Source organism: Alosa pseudoharengus, unplaced genomic scaffold (genome assembly GCF_046254945.1).
Source record: "Alosa pseudoharengus isolate Yale_2024_CS ecotype anadromous, Long Island Sound unplaced genomic scaffold, YU_APseudo_1.1 YU_APseudo_1.1_scf_23, whole genome shotgun sequence".
Lineage (NCBI taxonomy): Eukaryota > Metazoa > Chordata > Actinopteri > Clupeiformes > Clupeidae > Alosa > Alosa pseudoharengus.
The window spans coordinates 20,433,664-20,448,446 of record NW_027468685.1 but is presented as its reverse complement, the minus strand read 5'-3'; the positions used below and the strand labels follow the sequence as shown (position 1 = coordinate 20,448,446).

At 48.8% G+C, this 14,783-nt stretch overlaps 1 protein-coding gene across 1 annotated transcript; it reads left to right on the top strand.

The window, feature by feature from the left end:
* The first annotated feature begins 222 nt into the window (after positions 1 to 222).
* On the top strand, positions 223 to 14,407 carry LOC143140849 (uncharacterized). The gene is made up of 7 exons (XM_076301971.1): positions 223 to 278; positions 2,894 to 3,033; positions 3,271 to 4,261; positions 4,649 to 5,126; positions 8,612 to 8,709; positions 11,161 to 11,648; positions 13,109 to 14,407. The coding sequence occupies exons 2-7, from the start codon at positions 2,902 to 2,904 to the stop codon at positions 13,733 to 13,735; spliced, it is 2,814 nt and encodes a 937-aa protein (XP_076158086.1). The 5' UTR covers positions 223 to 278; positions 2,894 to 2,901; the 3' UTR covers positions 13,736 to 14,407.
* Positions 14,408 to 14,783: the final 376 nt, after the last annotated feature.

The window sequence follows — 14,783 nt, the reverse complement described above, 5'->3', positions numbered from 1 at the left end:
AGATCGTAATAAAAAAAAAAAAAAAGGAAATGACGACAAAACACACAGATGTGTAGCTTAATGCACATAAACAGTAAGGTAATATACATGAAAGCATTCCAAATGCATAGATGGACAGTAAAAGAAAAATACTCGTCGCTGACATATGACGCCAATTGAATAACTGTGCTTGTTTACTATTGGCTGGCACTCGTAGCACTCCAACCAATCGAGAAGAGGGATGTTGGCAGTTCGCTACTCGTCGCAAGAAAGATTGTGTTAACTGTGGCTACGGAAAAGTAAGTAAAGCTATGAATTACACTGATACAAGTGTATCGTTCGTGGTTTATTCAAAACACGTCCACTGTCGACTGTCGCTGCCAAGTGTGATACTTTTTGCCTTTTCCACCGGACAAGGGACATAGACATTTGGCGTGGCAAGGAGCGGCCATTGTACCATAGAATCCACAATGGCGTTGCAGACTTTGTGGAGACAGCTGGGATAGCAGATCTTAGTTCATCAGAATCGCTTTATTGTTTTCCAGTATTGTTTCTTACTATTTTGGCAAACATTGGGTTGATAATTTGTATTTTAACACATAAACCGCGAGTCCGCCCGATTTTCACAAGATTTTTACAATGTTTTGTTGTAGGACTAGAAAATAATAATAACCGGAAACAAATATCTTTTTTTGCAAGAATTAACGTTTTACGAACTAACCTTATTCTAATTAAACCTAGGCCTATTAGATCCAGAGATTCCTAGAAACTGGTTATTCTAGAACTCCACCAGGGGGAGATGTAACCTCATTTTTGCTCATGGATGTAAAACCCATCATTTTAAGTAGGCCTACCCATATTAATATGCTATGACCATCGACCCTCACACCTTTCTTTTACAGTGAGGGTGATTTCTCATGGTTTGTATTGTTTAGAAAATCAGACTTCATAGGTTTAGAGTTTGACAAGTTGCATGCTGCTGGTGCCCTTAGCCATCCACAAAGATTTTGCTGCTGGAGTATAAAGTGGTGTTGCCTGGAAACAACCTACACATTAACTGCCAACATTTCTCTCCCTAATTTGCTTTAATCAGTAAAGAAAGATCTCCCCTCTAGTGCCTTGTGCCGAGCGCAAGCAGAACTCCGTGCCAACGCTTTTAGAGGATTAAAAAACAAAATGGTTTCATCTCCTTGCAAAATCCTCACTGTATGCACATTATGTGCTGTTAGACCGCCGGGCTTCATCTCCAAAGTCTGTCAGTCTCTCTGCCTCCCAGCTAAACTTGCTGTCATCATGGGTGCCAATGCCTTTCTATCCAGCACCGCACCGTAACCCTTTCACTGCCAGCGTATGAATAGCTCTCTAACCCAGAGCTAAGGGAGTGAGTCATGTGCCCTTTCCCCTTGTGAAACAGAGTCGTGACGAGGAGATGCTTAACTCCACTGTCTTTAGGTGAAAGCTGCTTCAGAAGTGATGCTTGCGAGATGATTAAGGAGTGAGGTTGACCTGCCTGCCATCTGGTTGTAGCCTACTAAAGGCAACCTTGACGTGATTTACCTCAACAGCAAAAGAAGAGAATTAACAGCACAAAGGTCAAGAGTTAATTTGCAAGAGGGCAGGGATGTCATGTTTCCATCATCTCTTTTCTTAAGGCCACACTGGGGAAAAAACAACCAATTTTAGATGTACTCTGTATAGAATTATACCACAACCATAGGCCTATTTAGTGTGTCATTCTTGATTTAACAGAAGAATCTTCTAGAAATGTCACATTACAAACACCTAGACATGAGACCGTGGAGGTGAAGGTGGAGGCAAGCCACGCAGACGTCTGCCCTGTTCCCAGTGTCAATGTGAAGAGACAGAGTGCACAGAGCAGGTGTATCGAACGATCTCTCATATCCCGTCTGAGTCTGTTGCGGGTGAAACGCTCGCGCCGCCAGCAGCGCACACGGCACAGGAAATGACATCCATGCTGCCACTATCTAAATCCTGATTCAATGGGCAGATCACCAGGTGTTCCTCTCATCGAGGGCGCGGTGTCATTGTCATTACGGCGCCTTGATAGACGAGCAAGCCACTGGAGATGGAACAAGAAGATAGCTAGACGTTCAAAACCAGCCACGCAAAACAAACACACACACATACACACACACACACACACACACACAGAGTTGCGTACAAACATACTCAGCTACATGCTGAGGCACTTAAACAGTGGAGTGCAAGCAGTTGAGCATGTGCTCGTGTGATCCGTTCTGCACGGCAGGTCATTGTCTGCTCGTTGCATATGTGCGTGGGGGTGGCGAATGGGTCCTCAGCCAAACTGTTTGTGAATGGCCATCTGTCTGCAGCAGTAGGCTTCTCAGACAAACACACACCGAGAATCCAATAAAGAAGAAAGAGAGACACAGGGACAGAGAGAGAGTGAGGGAGAGAGAGAGAGGGAGAAAGGAAAGAGGGAAATAGGAAAAAACGAGGGACTCATGCCGGCTGTTTCACACCCAAGGGCCCTGGATTGCACAGCTAATGTCATTCCAGTTCCAGCATGTCATTCTGCCTGCTCTCTCTCTCTCTCTCTCTCTCTCTCTCTCTCTCTCTCTCTCTCTCTCTCTCTCTCTCTCTCTCACCACCAACATGTGCTTGGTGAATGATTAGAGGCACTCTGCTTGCCTCTAAGTAGCTGCCTTTTTTGGGTTGATTGCATGTGTGAGAGTGTCCCTCCTAAAGTAGGCTTAATTTGTCTGGAAGTGATCACTGAAGAGGCTGTAGTTGTATACGTACACTTTGCCTGCTGTACTTTGCATTTAAAAGTAAAGTTAGGCTACTATATTTGGGAAAGAAAGTGAAAATAGTTATTTGCTCTGTGTGTTTGACGTCGTCCATATAACTAGTAACTGTGTGTTTTCCAAAGCAGGGGAAATGGATGGAGAGTCCTCCCTCTACATGTGTCCCTGCTACAAACTCTTCCAGTCGCTTGAGGAGGTGCTTGTTCATCAACTCACCTGTCAGACTGCCAACAATGCCATAGCTCCCCCTCCTGCACAGGCTGAGGTACTGCAGCGCTCAGTGGAAATCAGAGTGAAAATCACTGGAGTTCAGGCTCATCTAATTAATCTGTCTTGATACTGATGCTAATGTCACTTTAATTCATGGTTCATGTCTCGCTGGGCAGCCGAAAGCCCCATCTGTTCTTTGTTCATTCATTTAATTCACTTCATTGTTCAGTGTACAACTCTCACGTAAAATCTCCCCTGTTGTCCTCCCCGCTTCGCTTTCTATCTGCTCCAGGCTGCTGAATTGTATGCAAATGCTCCCGCCGGACAGTCCCTGCCCGCTGGCCCGGTCCAGGCTGGTCCTGATCCACATCACCAGGCCCTGGACAGCCTGTCGGCTATTGTTCCAGATCGGGCGCCGGGCCAGCGCCGTCCCCCGGTGCTGCCGCCCGGCTCAGCGGTGGCGGTGGACGCAGCCAAGCTCAACGGCTTGCTGCTGGGCACGCGGCCTCCCCCGAGGAGGGCCCCACCACGGCAGGCCAGTCAGGCCGGCCCGTCCAGCACACCTGCGGCCGCCCCGCTGATTCGCTACCAGTGCGGCGAGTGCGGGCTCCTGTTCGAGTCGCTCCCCCTGTGGCAGCGGCACAACAAGCTGGGCCAGTGCGGCCAGGAGGCTAGGAAAGGGCCACTAACGGAGGGAGAGAGAGAGTGCGAGAAGAAGGAGGTGGAGAAGGAGAAGAGCGAGAGTGTCGACATGGCTGAACCTGAGCCCCCTATGAAGGTCGAAAGGATGGAAGAGGGGGATGGGGAGAAGGTCGAGGTGTCACAGTGCAGTGAGAAATTGGCGACCTTTGACCATTCCTACCAGGGGATAGAGGCGGGGGGAGAAGGGAGCTCCAAGGACGAGGCAATAGCAGAAAAAGAACAACAAACGATAGAGGTTCTGAGTTCCTCTAAACATGGTTCCGAGTCATCCCCCTCGACCTGTGCGGAGGCCCACGTCTCTTCCCCCTCGGAGGAGACGAGTCTGGACCGGACGTTCCTGTGCGTGTGCTGCGGGGCAGCCCTGGGCTCCCTGGAGGCTCTGGCCAGCCACCGCAAGGCCCGCCACGGCCTGGAGGGGGCGCTGCACTGCTGCCAGGTCTGCGGGAAGGAGTTCATGAACACCACACTCTTCCTCTACCACCAGCGGCAGCACCGGCAGCAGGGTCCGGCGCAGTCCACTGAGGCATCCCCAGCACGGGCTGGACTGGTCAGCCAAGAGTCTACCCCCCAAATGAAGTCAGGTGGTTGGATCACGTTTCATAGTATCGTTGTTGACACTTCATTGTATATGTTGATTGTAGTATGGATTTGATATGACATTCATCAGCATTTCTGAGGCAAAGTTAAGCTCTGTAAATAATAACCTTACAGTCTGCCCTGAAAAAGTTTTCTCAGAACTCTTTTAAGTTTTTATGGTTTATAAATACATGTTTACATTGCCAATTTAATGACTAATGTTATTTCAACTCGTTGCATGAAAGTCACAGCCGTTTTGATTCAAATTACTTTTTGGTTGTCTTGGTAACTGTCCATGTCCAAGTCTATATCAAGTCAAGTGAATTGCCTGTAGATCAGAAGCACTTTCAAACTGTACATTTAACAAATGTTATAAATGTTATACTTTATAGAAGCAGTGGGAGAAGGGGCAGTTAGAACCACGGAAACTATGACTGATTCAGCTGTCGTCCATCCCCATCCTATTGGTCCTGTCTTCACGATGTCTGCCAGCGTGGAGCCATGCCCCCACTGCGGCCAGACCTTCAAGCGCCGGTGCCACCTGCGCGCCCACCTGCAGTCCCACTCGGGCCACAAGCCGCACCGCTGCGACCTCTGCCCCAAGGTCTTCGCCTACAAGAGCAATCTGGGCCGCCACCGGCACACGCACAGCGGCACCGCCGACGCCGGCTCCGACGAACGCCCCCACGTGTGCGAGCGCTGCGGCCGTGGTTTCGCGCACGCCGGCTCGCTCAAGCAGCACGCGCTGCTCCACGAGCGGCAGGACGCCCGGCAACAGGCGCAGCCTGGACAGGATGGGGCCCCTCGGTCATACGCCTGCGCTGACTGCCCGGCCAGCTTCCGCACGCAAGCACAACTGCAGGTGCACAGGTGAGCTTTTTAAATGACAGATGTCATTCAAATGATGTTTCAAAGGTTTCAAATAATGCTTATTGAGTTGAAATAAGGTTTAAGGGTCTGGGGTGTGGAGCCTGAAGGTTTTTCGCCTGACCTTTGCCCTGGGGGAACTATGCTTTAAGGGTTCTGTGTTACAGAGAAGTGATTACTATGATGCTAAAGGCTCCTTTGGACAACTCTTCATCAGAGGGCTCTGAATTGGACCTAACTAGCAAGCCACATTCTTTTTCTTTGAGTGTATATATTTTCTGCTTTTGTTTTGGTCTATTTATCCTATCTTGCTAAAGAAATTAATTTTCTCCTTGGTTACACCAGAGTTGTACATCACTGTATGCATATTGAACGGGCCTAATAGGTATGGACAAAGCAAAACAATAGCACCACGAGTAGGCCTACTGCATATTAAGCAATATTGCCTTCTTAGCAAAAATGCAGAAGCGGCAACTGTAGCATGTGGATAACGGCTCAGATGTCACCCTCTCAGGCTCGTCCCATAGCATGTAATGCAGATTGGCATTTGTAGGCCAGTGTTAGCGAATGCTGCTAGCTGCATCCCAGCGTTCACGTTGTCAGGCCAAGTGTTTTACAGCGTGTCCAATGAGATGCTCCATCTCGGACCAGCCAGCAGCGGTGGCTGGCAGTGTCCCTTTGAAACAGGCTCCCAACTTAGGATGCCAGCTCTCCGCTCCTCGGTCCACACAGGGATGCTTGTTACCACACATACCCATCCACCCACCCACACAAACACACACAAACACACACACACACACACACACACACACACACACACACACCACCCTGCCCCATGCCAGGGGCTGGTGTTTGGATTAGACGCTCGAGCGGACGGAACACTCCGGAGCACTCCCGTCATCAGGCCGGGCCGCGTGAGCGGAAGTAATCCCTCAGTGACACATCTCATTAGCTTTCATGGGGGGCCCCTGATTTCCAATCCGATTAAATCCCCCATTAAAAACCAAACCTGTGCCCGCGCGCTGCCCCTCTTCTCCGCCAACGCCACAACAACAACAAAAAACAAAAACGCATCCCCATTCCCCCTCCTGCAGGCCAAGTCATGGGTCCAGCAAGGCAGCACCAGTGGTGTCACACGTCCAACCCCTCCTCAAAGCCCCCCCCCCCCCACAATCTCCAGTATACACACATACACACACACGCACACTTTATGAATTCACAAACATTGTGATGTTTTCGATGCAACACCGTCCTGGCCATCCTCTCCCTCCAGCTCCCTAACTGCACGTCGGCGGCTCTGAAGGAGTCTCCAGGGTGCCCGAGAGGAGCCGTCGCAGCGTGACGCCGTCCCTAAGATGGAGGGGCGAAAGAATGAGAGAGAGAGAGAGAAAGAGAGAGAGAGAGAGAGCGCGGGAAGGGAAACGTCTTCCCGCTCCACGCTCTTTAATGTTATTTTTATAGCGCTATTAATTCCACATTGTCATTTTCACTCGACTTGCCTGACCGCTTAACCCTCTCCCCCTCAGCCTTTCTGAGAGACAATGTGAGCGAGAAAGAGAGAAAGAGAAAGAGAGAGAGAGAAAGAAAGAAAGAAAGAAAGAAAGAAAGAAAGAAAGAGAGAGAAACAGAGCTAGCTCAATAGACCAGAACGAGTGGTAAACTCGATGACGGCCACGTGTGCTATGCCAGCCGCTACGTGTTTAAAATGAACTGGGAAGCACTTAGCCAAGGGGCTTGATTATATGGAAATTTTGATCAGATTCGCGTACAGCATGTAGAGATAATTTGCTGTTGGCTCTCTTAAAATGAATAGTTGAACACAATGAGTTCCGATATACATATACTTTGTGCCACCCTTTCCTGCCCCTCTTTCTCTCTTTCTTTCTCTCATCCTTCCTCTATCTGTCTACCTGTCTGTGTGATGGAAGGAGAGGCTAAGAGTAGTACTCTGTAAGTGCAAACTGCCAACTCTATAATGACCAATGTGTCATGATGCCGGCCTACCTAACTACAGGCAAGATGACAGCAGGAGTCCACCTTTAAGATATGAAAGAAAAAAAAACTGGCCCACTTTCAGGAAATTATACGGGAATGTAGTCATTTCTATGCAGAAGAAAAATGAGTCAATGTGTTATTCATCAAATTATTCACCTTATTTAAAATTTACATGAAAACATGAACCAACATTGTCTTTAATTTCTCTTATATTTTCTCTTAAAATTCTTCTATCAAGAGAACTCCAGATGCCCCAAACATTCTTACCCATCCAAATCTACTCTTACTCTGGTGTGCTGAATGAATCCCACTTGGATCATAAACTAGAAGCGTGTGGCTGATTTGTTAAATTTTAGCATAGGGAACTATGAACTACTTAACATACATAACTTGAATCAGGTACTGTTTTGTCAGCTGTAGGCCTAAATATCCGTATGAAGCATTAGATTTGACAAAGAAGTCTTCCATTACCATATAATGTGACCATTGTTTTTGGCTACCCCCTTTTGTGCCACTGCTATTATTATCACTCGCTTTGGACAAAGGCGTCTGCTAAATCCATAACCATAACCATAACCATATTATTGTCCCACCCATCAAATGTATGGAAGTGAAAGTGCAGTACCGTATCTGAGTAGTTATAATTTGCTACTTCCCACCTCTGCATATAAGGGCAGTGTTGGTGGTGCTGTGTGCAAAGAGTCTGGCATAAAACCAGGAAGAGAGCATCTAAGAGCAGTATGTTAGCCATTCAAGAGCTGTGTTTCTACAGTTCACAAATTCAACAACCTATTCAGTACTCTCAAATAATCTCAAAATGATTAAATAAAACTTGATTATCCATGTGTTATTTTATGTTCCTCAAATTTAAAATGGATGTGTCTTTGCATTGAACCATTTGTGGACTGTAAAAACAAGATTGTTTTTTAATCAAAGTAAGTGTGCTCTTGATCAATTGTAAGATAGTTCTGTTAAGTGAGGAGCAAAAATACGAAAACATTGTTGAATGCCAGAAATCGATGGGCACTAAAAACAAAAACATTCAATTCGAATGTTCATTTGATAAGAAATGAGATGAAATTTGTTGGCCTCTTGCATGAGGGCTATTGTCTTCAATTAAGCAACAATTTCTACAGAAATAGTGTGTTGCAGTGGCATGTGTTTTAGGATTAAGCATTCTACTCAGTCTTAAACTGTGCACACTATCCACCAAGCACAGAACATGCAGGACATTTCTTCTCTCATTAATATTTCAGCGTAAAAGAACTGACCAGGTGTTCGGTGAATGGTCTCTGCTTTGGCAGATCCCATAGCCCAGCGCAAAGACGCAGGGTGATGGTGATGTCTTGTGTTTTGACTGCAAAGATGCAAACGCAGTCCCTTGGGAAAGGCTGAGGTCATGTCCTGAGACACACACACACACACACACAGGTGTATGGGTTGGGTTCAGGGTTCATTCAATGTGTGTGTTCGCTTGTCGTTTCTGTCTGCAGCTACAAGCACACTGGCAACTACCCTTTCTCCTGCTCCGTGTGTGGACAGTCCTTTCTGCGCAAGAAGAGGCTGGAGCTGCATTCCCTCATACACCAAGGTACAATAAAATTCAGAAATGTGTGTGTGTGTGTGTGTGTGTGTGTGTGTGTGTGTGTGTGTGTGTGTGTGTGTGTGTGTGTGTGTGTGTGTGTGTGTGTGTGTGTGTGTGTGTGTGTGTGTGTGTGTGTGTGTGTGTGTGTGTGTGTGTGTGCGTGCCTGTGTGCGTACGTGTGCATGTGCGTGCACTTTGTGTGTGTGTGTGTGTGTGTGTGTGTGTGTGTGTGTGTGTGTGTGTGTGTGTGTGCGTGTGCGTGCCTGTGTGCGTACGTGTGCATGTGCGTGCACTTTGTGTGTGTGTGTGTGTGTGTGTGCGTGCGCTATGTGTGCGCAACGTGTATGTGTATGTGCTATGTGTGTGTGCACTATGTGTGTGTGCGCCAGCTGTGTCTGTGTGTATGAGAAAGGGGAGGGGGGGGTGTGAGTGAGAATGGAGTGGAGTGGAGGGGAGGGGGAGGGGGGGTGAGGGGTAGAGTCTGCCAGCTTCGGTATTACTAAACTACTTCTGACTTGCTGTAGTCAGCTGTTGTTATTCTCGGCCACACGTTGCGTGACTGTCTTTTTCAGACACTTTTGGCATGTTGGATATTTTGGTCTCTGATGATCTGTGTGTGTGTGTGTGTGTGTGTGTGCGTGTGCGTGTGCGTGTGCGTGTGTGCGTGTGTGTGTGTGTGTGCATGTGTGTGTGCAGTGGTGGCGTTAGTGTGTGTGTTTGTGTGCATATGCGTATGTGTGTGTGTGTGTGTGTGTGTGTGTGTGTGTGTGTGTGTGTGTGTGTGTGTGTGTGTGTGTGTGTGTGTGTGCATGTGTGTGTGCAGTGGTGGCGTTAGCGTCTCTATTGTGTGTGTATATCAAGTGCATGTAGAGGTGATTGCAGGGATGTGTGTAGGCATGTTGCAGGGATGTGTGTAGGAATGTGTGTGTGCGTGTGTGTGTGTGTGCGCGTGACTTAAACCAACTTCCTGTTCATGGCTATCTGCTCTGCCTCCCATCTGAAACCCCTCAGGGCGTTGTCCAGTCAAGACACCAAGATGGAGAGAGACAGAGAGAAAGATGTAGAAAATGAGAGCGAAAGAAAGAGAGGGAGAGGCTAGAAAGGAAGAAAGAGCTAGAAAGAGAACAGAGAGAAAATATGAGGCGCTGTCCCAGTGGTTGCTGCCTAATTACTTTAATGAAGTAATTTAAATAAATTATTTAATTACTTTTAATTTAATAACTTTAGTGTAATTGATGCCAACATCTGTAAATGCTAAAGCAATTGCTGTAAGTTTTTTAAAAAATAGCAGAGAAGAGAGCCAACCCCCAACGCCCCATCCACCCCTACCCCCCCAACCTGACGCCACCACAGTGCCATGGCTGGCTAGCCTACACAGCCTATGATGGATCTGTGTGGCCCTTCCCCTTCCCATATTAGGAGCTGCTGATTTATCTTGATCTTTTACGTCTCTGTTAGCGTTATTAAATTACGAGTCATGCGCCCCACACGACCCCCTCAAACCTCCCCTTCCACCCCCATCCACCCGACATACAACCCCCCCACCCCCACCCCCACAACACACCCCGCCGGCAGCAGCCCTGTCAAGGGCAGAGAGGCACTGGGCGAACGTCTCTCCCCAACCCCCCAGCCCCATTGTTCTATTCCCCTCTACCCATGTGAATAGCCACATCTTTTGACTAATGAAGCTGTACTAGATGACCCCCCCCCCCACATACACACACACACACACACACACACACACACACACACACACACACTCCCGTCCACCCCTCCTCCAGCTCATGGGCCGTTTCAGTTGCGTCAGAGGTGCGGGGATAATGAGGGAAATATTACTCTGAAGACAAAAGACTTCCTAACGTGACTCATAAATTTATTTGTCACTTTGACAAATGAAGGCGGCAGTCCTTGTGTGTTTGCTAGTCATATTTTCTCTCTTTCGTTCTCTCTCTCTCTCTCTCCCTCTCCCCCTCTCTCCCACCCACTCTGTGTAATCGTTGTAAGTCATGCAGGCGTGCATTTATAGACTTTGCCGAATGCTTGTGTTCTCTGTTGGCGTCTCTGTTGTGTATTTATCGCTTTACTCAGGGTTGGTGTGTTTGTGTGTGTGTGTCTGTGTGTGTGTGTGTGTGTGTGTGTGTGTGTGTGTGTGTGTGTGTGTGTGTGTGTGTGTGTGTGTGTGTGTGTGTGTGTGTGTGTGTGTGTGTGTGTCTGTGTGTCTGTGTGAGTGTGGGCCTTTTGGGGGAGGCGTGCATTGGTGCGTTGAAGGGTGAGGGATGGGCAGCCTCAGGCAGTGGGTCATTTCACCTTCTCTCCAGAGCTCCACCTGAAGTGTTCCCAGTCACTCATGAAAAAGCTTCTCTCTTTCTCTCTCTCTCTCTCTCTCTCACTCTCTCTCTCTCTCTCTTTCTCACTCCTCACTCTTCTCCCTTGTTTCCAATCTCTCTCTTTTCTCAGGCAAGCAGCCCGTTCCCTGCCCCCGCTGCCCCGAGCTGTTCCTCGGTCAGTCTGAGCTGGACGCCCACCTGCCCATCTGCCCGCGCAAGACGCACCCGGCGGGCACGGCCGGCGCCGAGGAGGACGAAGCGTCAGGGAGGCGCGTGCGTCGCCGCCGCCGGGGCCAGCTGACCTGCGACCTCTGCGGTCACCGCTGCGTCACGCAGCAAGGCCTGGACCTGCACCGGCTGGCGCACGCCGGACTCACGCCGCTGCGTTGCCCGCACCCGCCCTGCCGCCAGCGCTTCGCCACCGAGGCCACGCTCCAGGAGCACCTGCTGGTCCACGACGCCTCGTCCGCCGACGCCGAAGACGAAACGTCCGCCCACAACGCCGGCCCTGCCGTGAAGCCGCGGCCATACCACTGCAAGGACTGCGGCAAGGACTTCACCACGGCCTCCTCGCTCAGCGTGCACCTCCGCATCCACACCGGGGAGCGGCCCTTTCAGGTGAGACGCCGAGCGCAAAGTGGGCAGTGGGCAGTCGCCGCAGTTGTGGAGGAGACTGGGGCAATAATAGCCTTCTAACACAGCCATTTTGGACTCATAAAAGCCATAAACTTGTTTCATAGCTGTTTAGTCATTATCCTCTTAACACAGTGAGTAAACCTGGAGGAGGACCTTTAACACAAGCAAACCAGAAAGAGGAGGAGGAGGAGGAGGAGGAGGAGAGGTGCAAGTGGGGGGAGTGGGCTACAAAAGTAATGAAACCTCAGGGAATAAAGGAAATAAAACACTAAAGCAATTAGGCCATGCGGCATGGGGCTGGCCATAACGCTTAAGGATATAAACTCGCCTCGGCTCAGCTTGGTTGGTTAAGCCACTGGGCGGAACAGTAAAACGTGATGTTTTTTTAGAGGTGGCCTCAGTGCACCAAACTGTGCTAGGGGTATCCGACGCTAAGAGAAACGACAGGCCGTGGATGTTTTTCGGAGAGTATCAATCATACACAAAGTCCTACATAGAAAAGTAAAAAATAAAAGTAAATGAATTGTTTTTGGCCACCTGGAACCCACTGCCCATCCCTCTCTCTTACTCGTTTCCTCTTCACTCTGAACTATCCCATCAGATAACAGCTAAAAGGTACAAAATAATAACTTTCTATATAGTATAAGTATAATGAAAAGTACAAAATTATAATGAAATGAAATAATTCACACCAAGCTATTGAGCAAGTACATACAGTACAATGCAAGTTGAGGTGTACCGAGTATATTATATGCAGTCTCAAATCTTCAGTTATTAAAGTAATTCAGTATGTTATTATGATTGATTCGAAGGACACAATGAATCATCATGGAATATTGACACATAGCTTAGTCCATAGCTCCTGTTACGCCTCTTTCAAGATTTTGATGATGAGTCATTAGTTACATTAGTGCATGGATCACACCGGCTAATAGACTCAATACCCATAAATCATCGAGAATGATGCAGTAATGATTGCCCTCACTGGATTGGACTTTGGTTCGGATGAACCCACTTTCCTACATGCTACTGAAGTACAGCAAACAGATGTCTCCGTCAGGTGGTTAGTTTGTTCACTTCCTTTCTTGGAACTGCCCCTAGAATAAATAGTGTGCCCTCAAACCTCATTGCTGGCCATCTGGAGGGGTATTAGCATATTTCAGAAGAAAAATTAAAGTGTTAGACCATAAATTAACTTCTGTGTTCAGGTAACAAAATGTGACTGGGAAATGAACGGAAACAGGCTTGAAATAGTATTGTAAAATCCTTCAATGAGAATTTCCTGAAAGTGTGGAAACCCTGGTGTAGCAACTGATTTTGTTTCATGAATAATTATGTGTCGTTGGAGTTGTTTATGTTTGTGGTCATCTCTCTCTCTCTCTCTCTCTCTCTCTCTCTCTCTCTCTCTCTCTCTCCCCCTCTCTCTCTCTCCTGATCTACAGTGCCCCCAGTGTGGTAAGCGATTCCGGCAGATTCCACACCTGCGCGACCACGAGCGGCTGCACAGCGACGAGCGTCCGTTCGTGTGCAGCGTGTGCGGGCGCAGCTTCGTGCTGGCGGCACGCCTGGCGGAGCACGCGCGCACCCACAGCGGCGACAAGCCCTACTCGTGCCCGCTGTGCCCGCGCACCTTCCGCTCCCTCTCCAACCTGGGCAAGCACCGCAAGACCCACGCCCGGCCACCACCGCCTGCTGCCGCATCCACCCTCCCCAGCAAACTCGCCCATCGGCTGGGCACGACCAGCGGCGGGGTGGTGGCGGTGCCCCAGGGCGAGACTCAGGCCCTGGTCCTCCCGGCCATGGGCGAGGGCCAGGCGGCGGTGCACACCATCCTGCTGCTCCACACGCAGCCGGGCTCGGCCCCGGCGTTCGCCGCTCTTCCTCTGGGGGAGTCGTCGTCGTCTGGCGCGCCCTCCCCCTCGCCGGCCCTCTCCTCCCCATCGCCCTCGCCCTCCGCTCCGCTGGTGCTCATGCACCCGTCGGTTGCCCTGGGCGACGGGCATCCCGGGCAGCTGGGCCCTGTCGTGTCACATGCCATTGAGGTCATCGTCACAGAGACGGGCCAGTAGAGAGAGAGAGAGAGAGAGAGGTGGAGAGTGAAAGCACAGTTTTGAAAAGACCGAGAGAGAGAGAGACAGAGAGAGAAGAAGAAGAAGAAGAAGAAGAAGAGAGGGAGATAGAAAGAAAGTAGAAGAATGGAGACAGACCGGATGAGCAACAGAGACAGAACATGGTGTCAGAGGAATTGGTGCATGAACTGGGAAGACAGGACCAGATAAATGAAAAGGTGAACGAGAGAGAGCACGAGGGATGAAGGGTAAGAGCTCAATAGACAGATAGATGGAGAATGGGAGCGCATGTTGCTTCAGGGCCTGAGAGAGAGAAAGGTGAACGGAGGAGAGGTTAAAAGGGGGGGAAGGGTGAGTTATGGTGCAGATCGGTGACGGAGGAGAGAAAGGAGAGATTTAAACACGGCTACAGGCAGAGGCAGGTTACTGAAGGTCAAAGGTCACATGGAGGGAGACGAAGGCTGAAAGGTTTTAAAGCTAAAGGTTACAACTCGAAGAGAAATTTCATGAATGTGGGAAAAAATGGACACAGCTGACACTGCAAAGGTGGAACAAACTGAATATAACTGAAGATGTATTTGTAGGCATGAGGCGTAATTGGAATATAATTGAACAGGTGTACAGTCTTAATGTATGAAGTGTCTTGGAATAAAAGAAGAGTTTTTCTTTTGACTTTGTGTCCACCCTTTATGTGGAGGAAAAAAACCTTTGGAGTCATGGTAATTTGTCTCTTCCAACTGATTTAATAGGTTTTATCGGCAAGGTGATAAAAGGCCAGTCAATTGCCAAAGTAGCCTTGTGCGATGTAATGTATTTTTAAATCCATACCGTTTAACTCATGATATTAATAGTCAAACCAGTCCTTCTTTTCCCCGATTAATTGGTGGCTTTTTCAATGCAGATATGCACTTTACCTCATTGATGAGCCCAACAAACTACAGTCCAAATGCTTGTTCTCTTCCTCTCTCTCTCTCTCTCTTTCAGCCTATCTCTCTCTATCTTTGTCCCTGTCTCCTTCTCCCTCTCACTCTTTTTCTCTCTCTCTCCC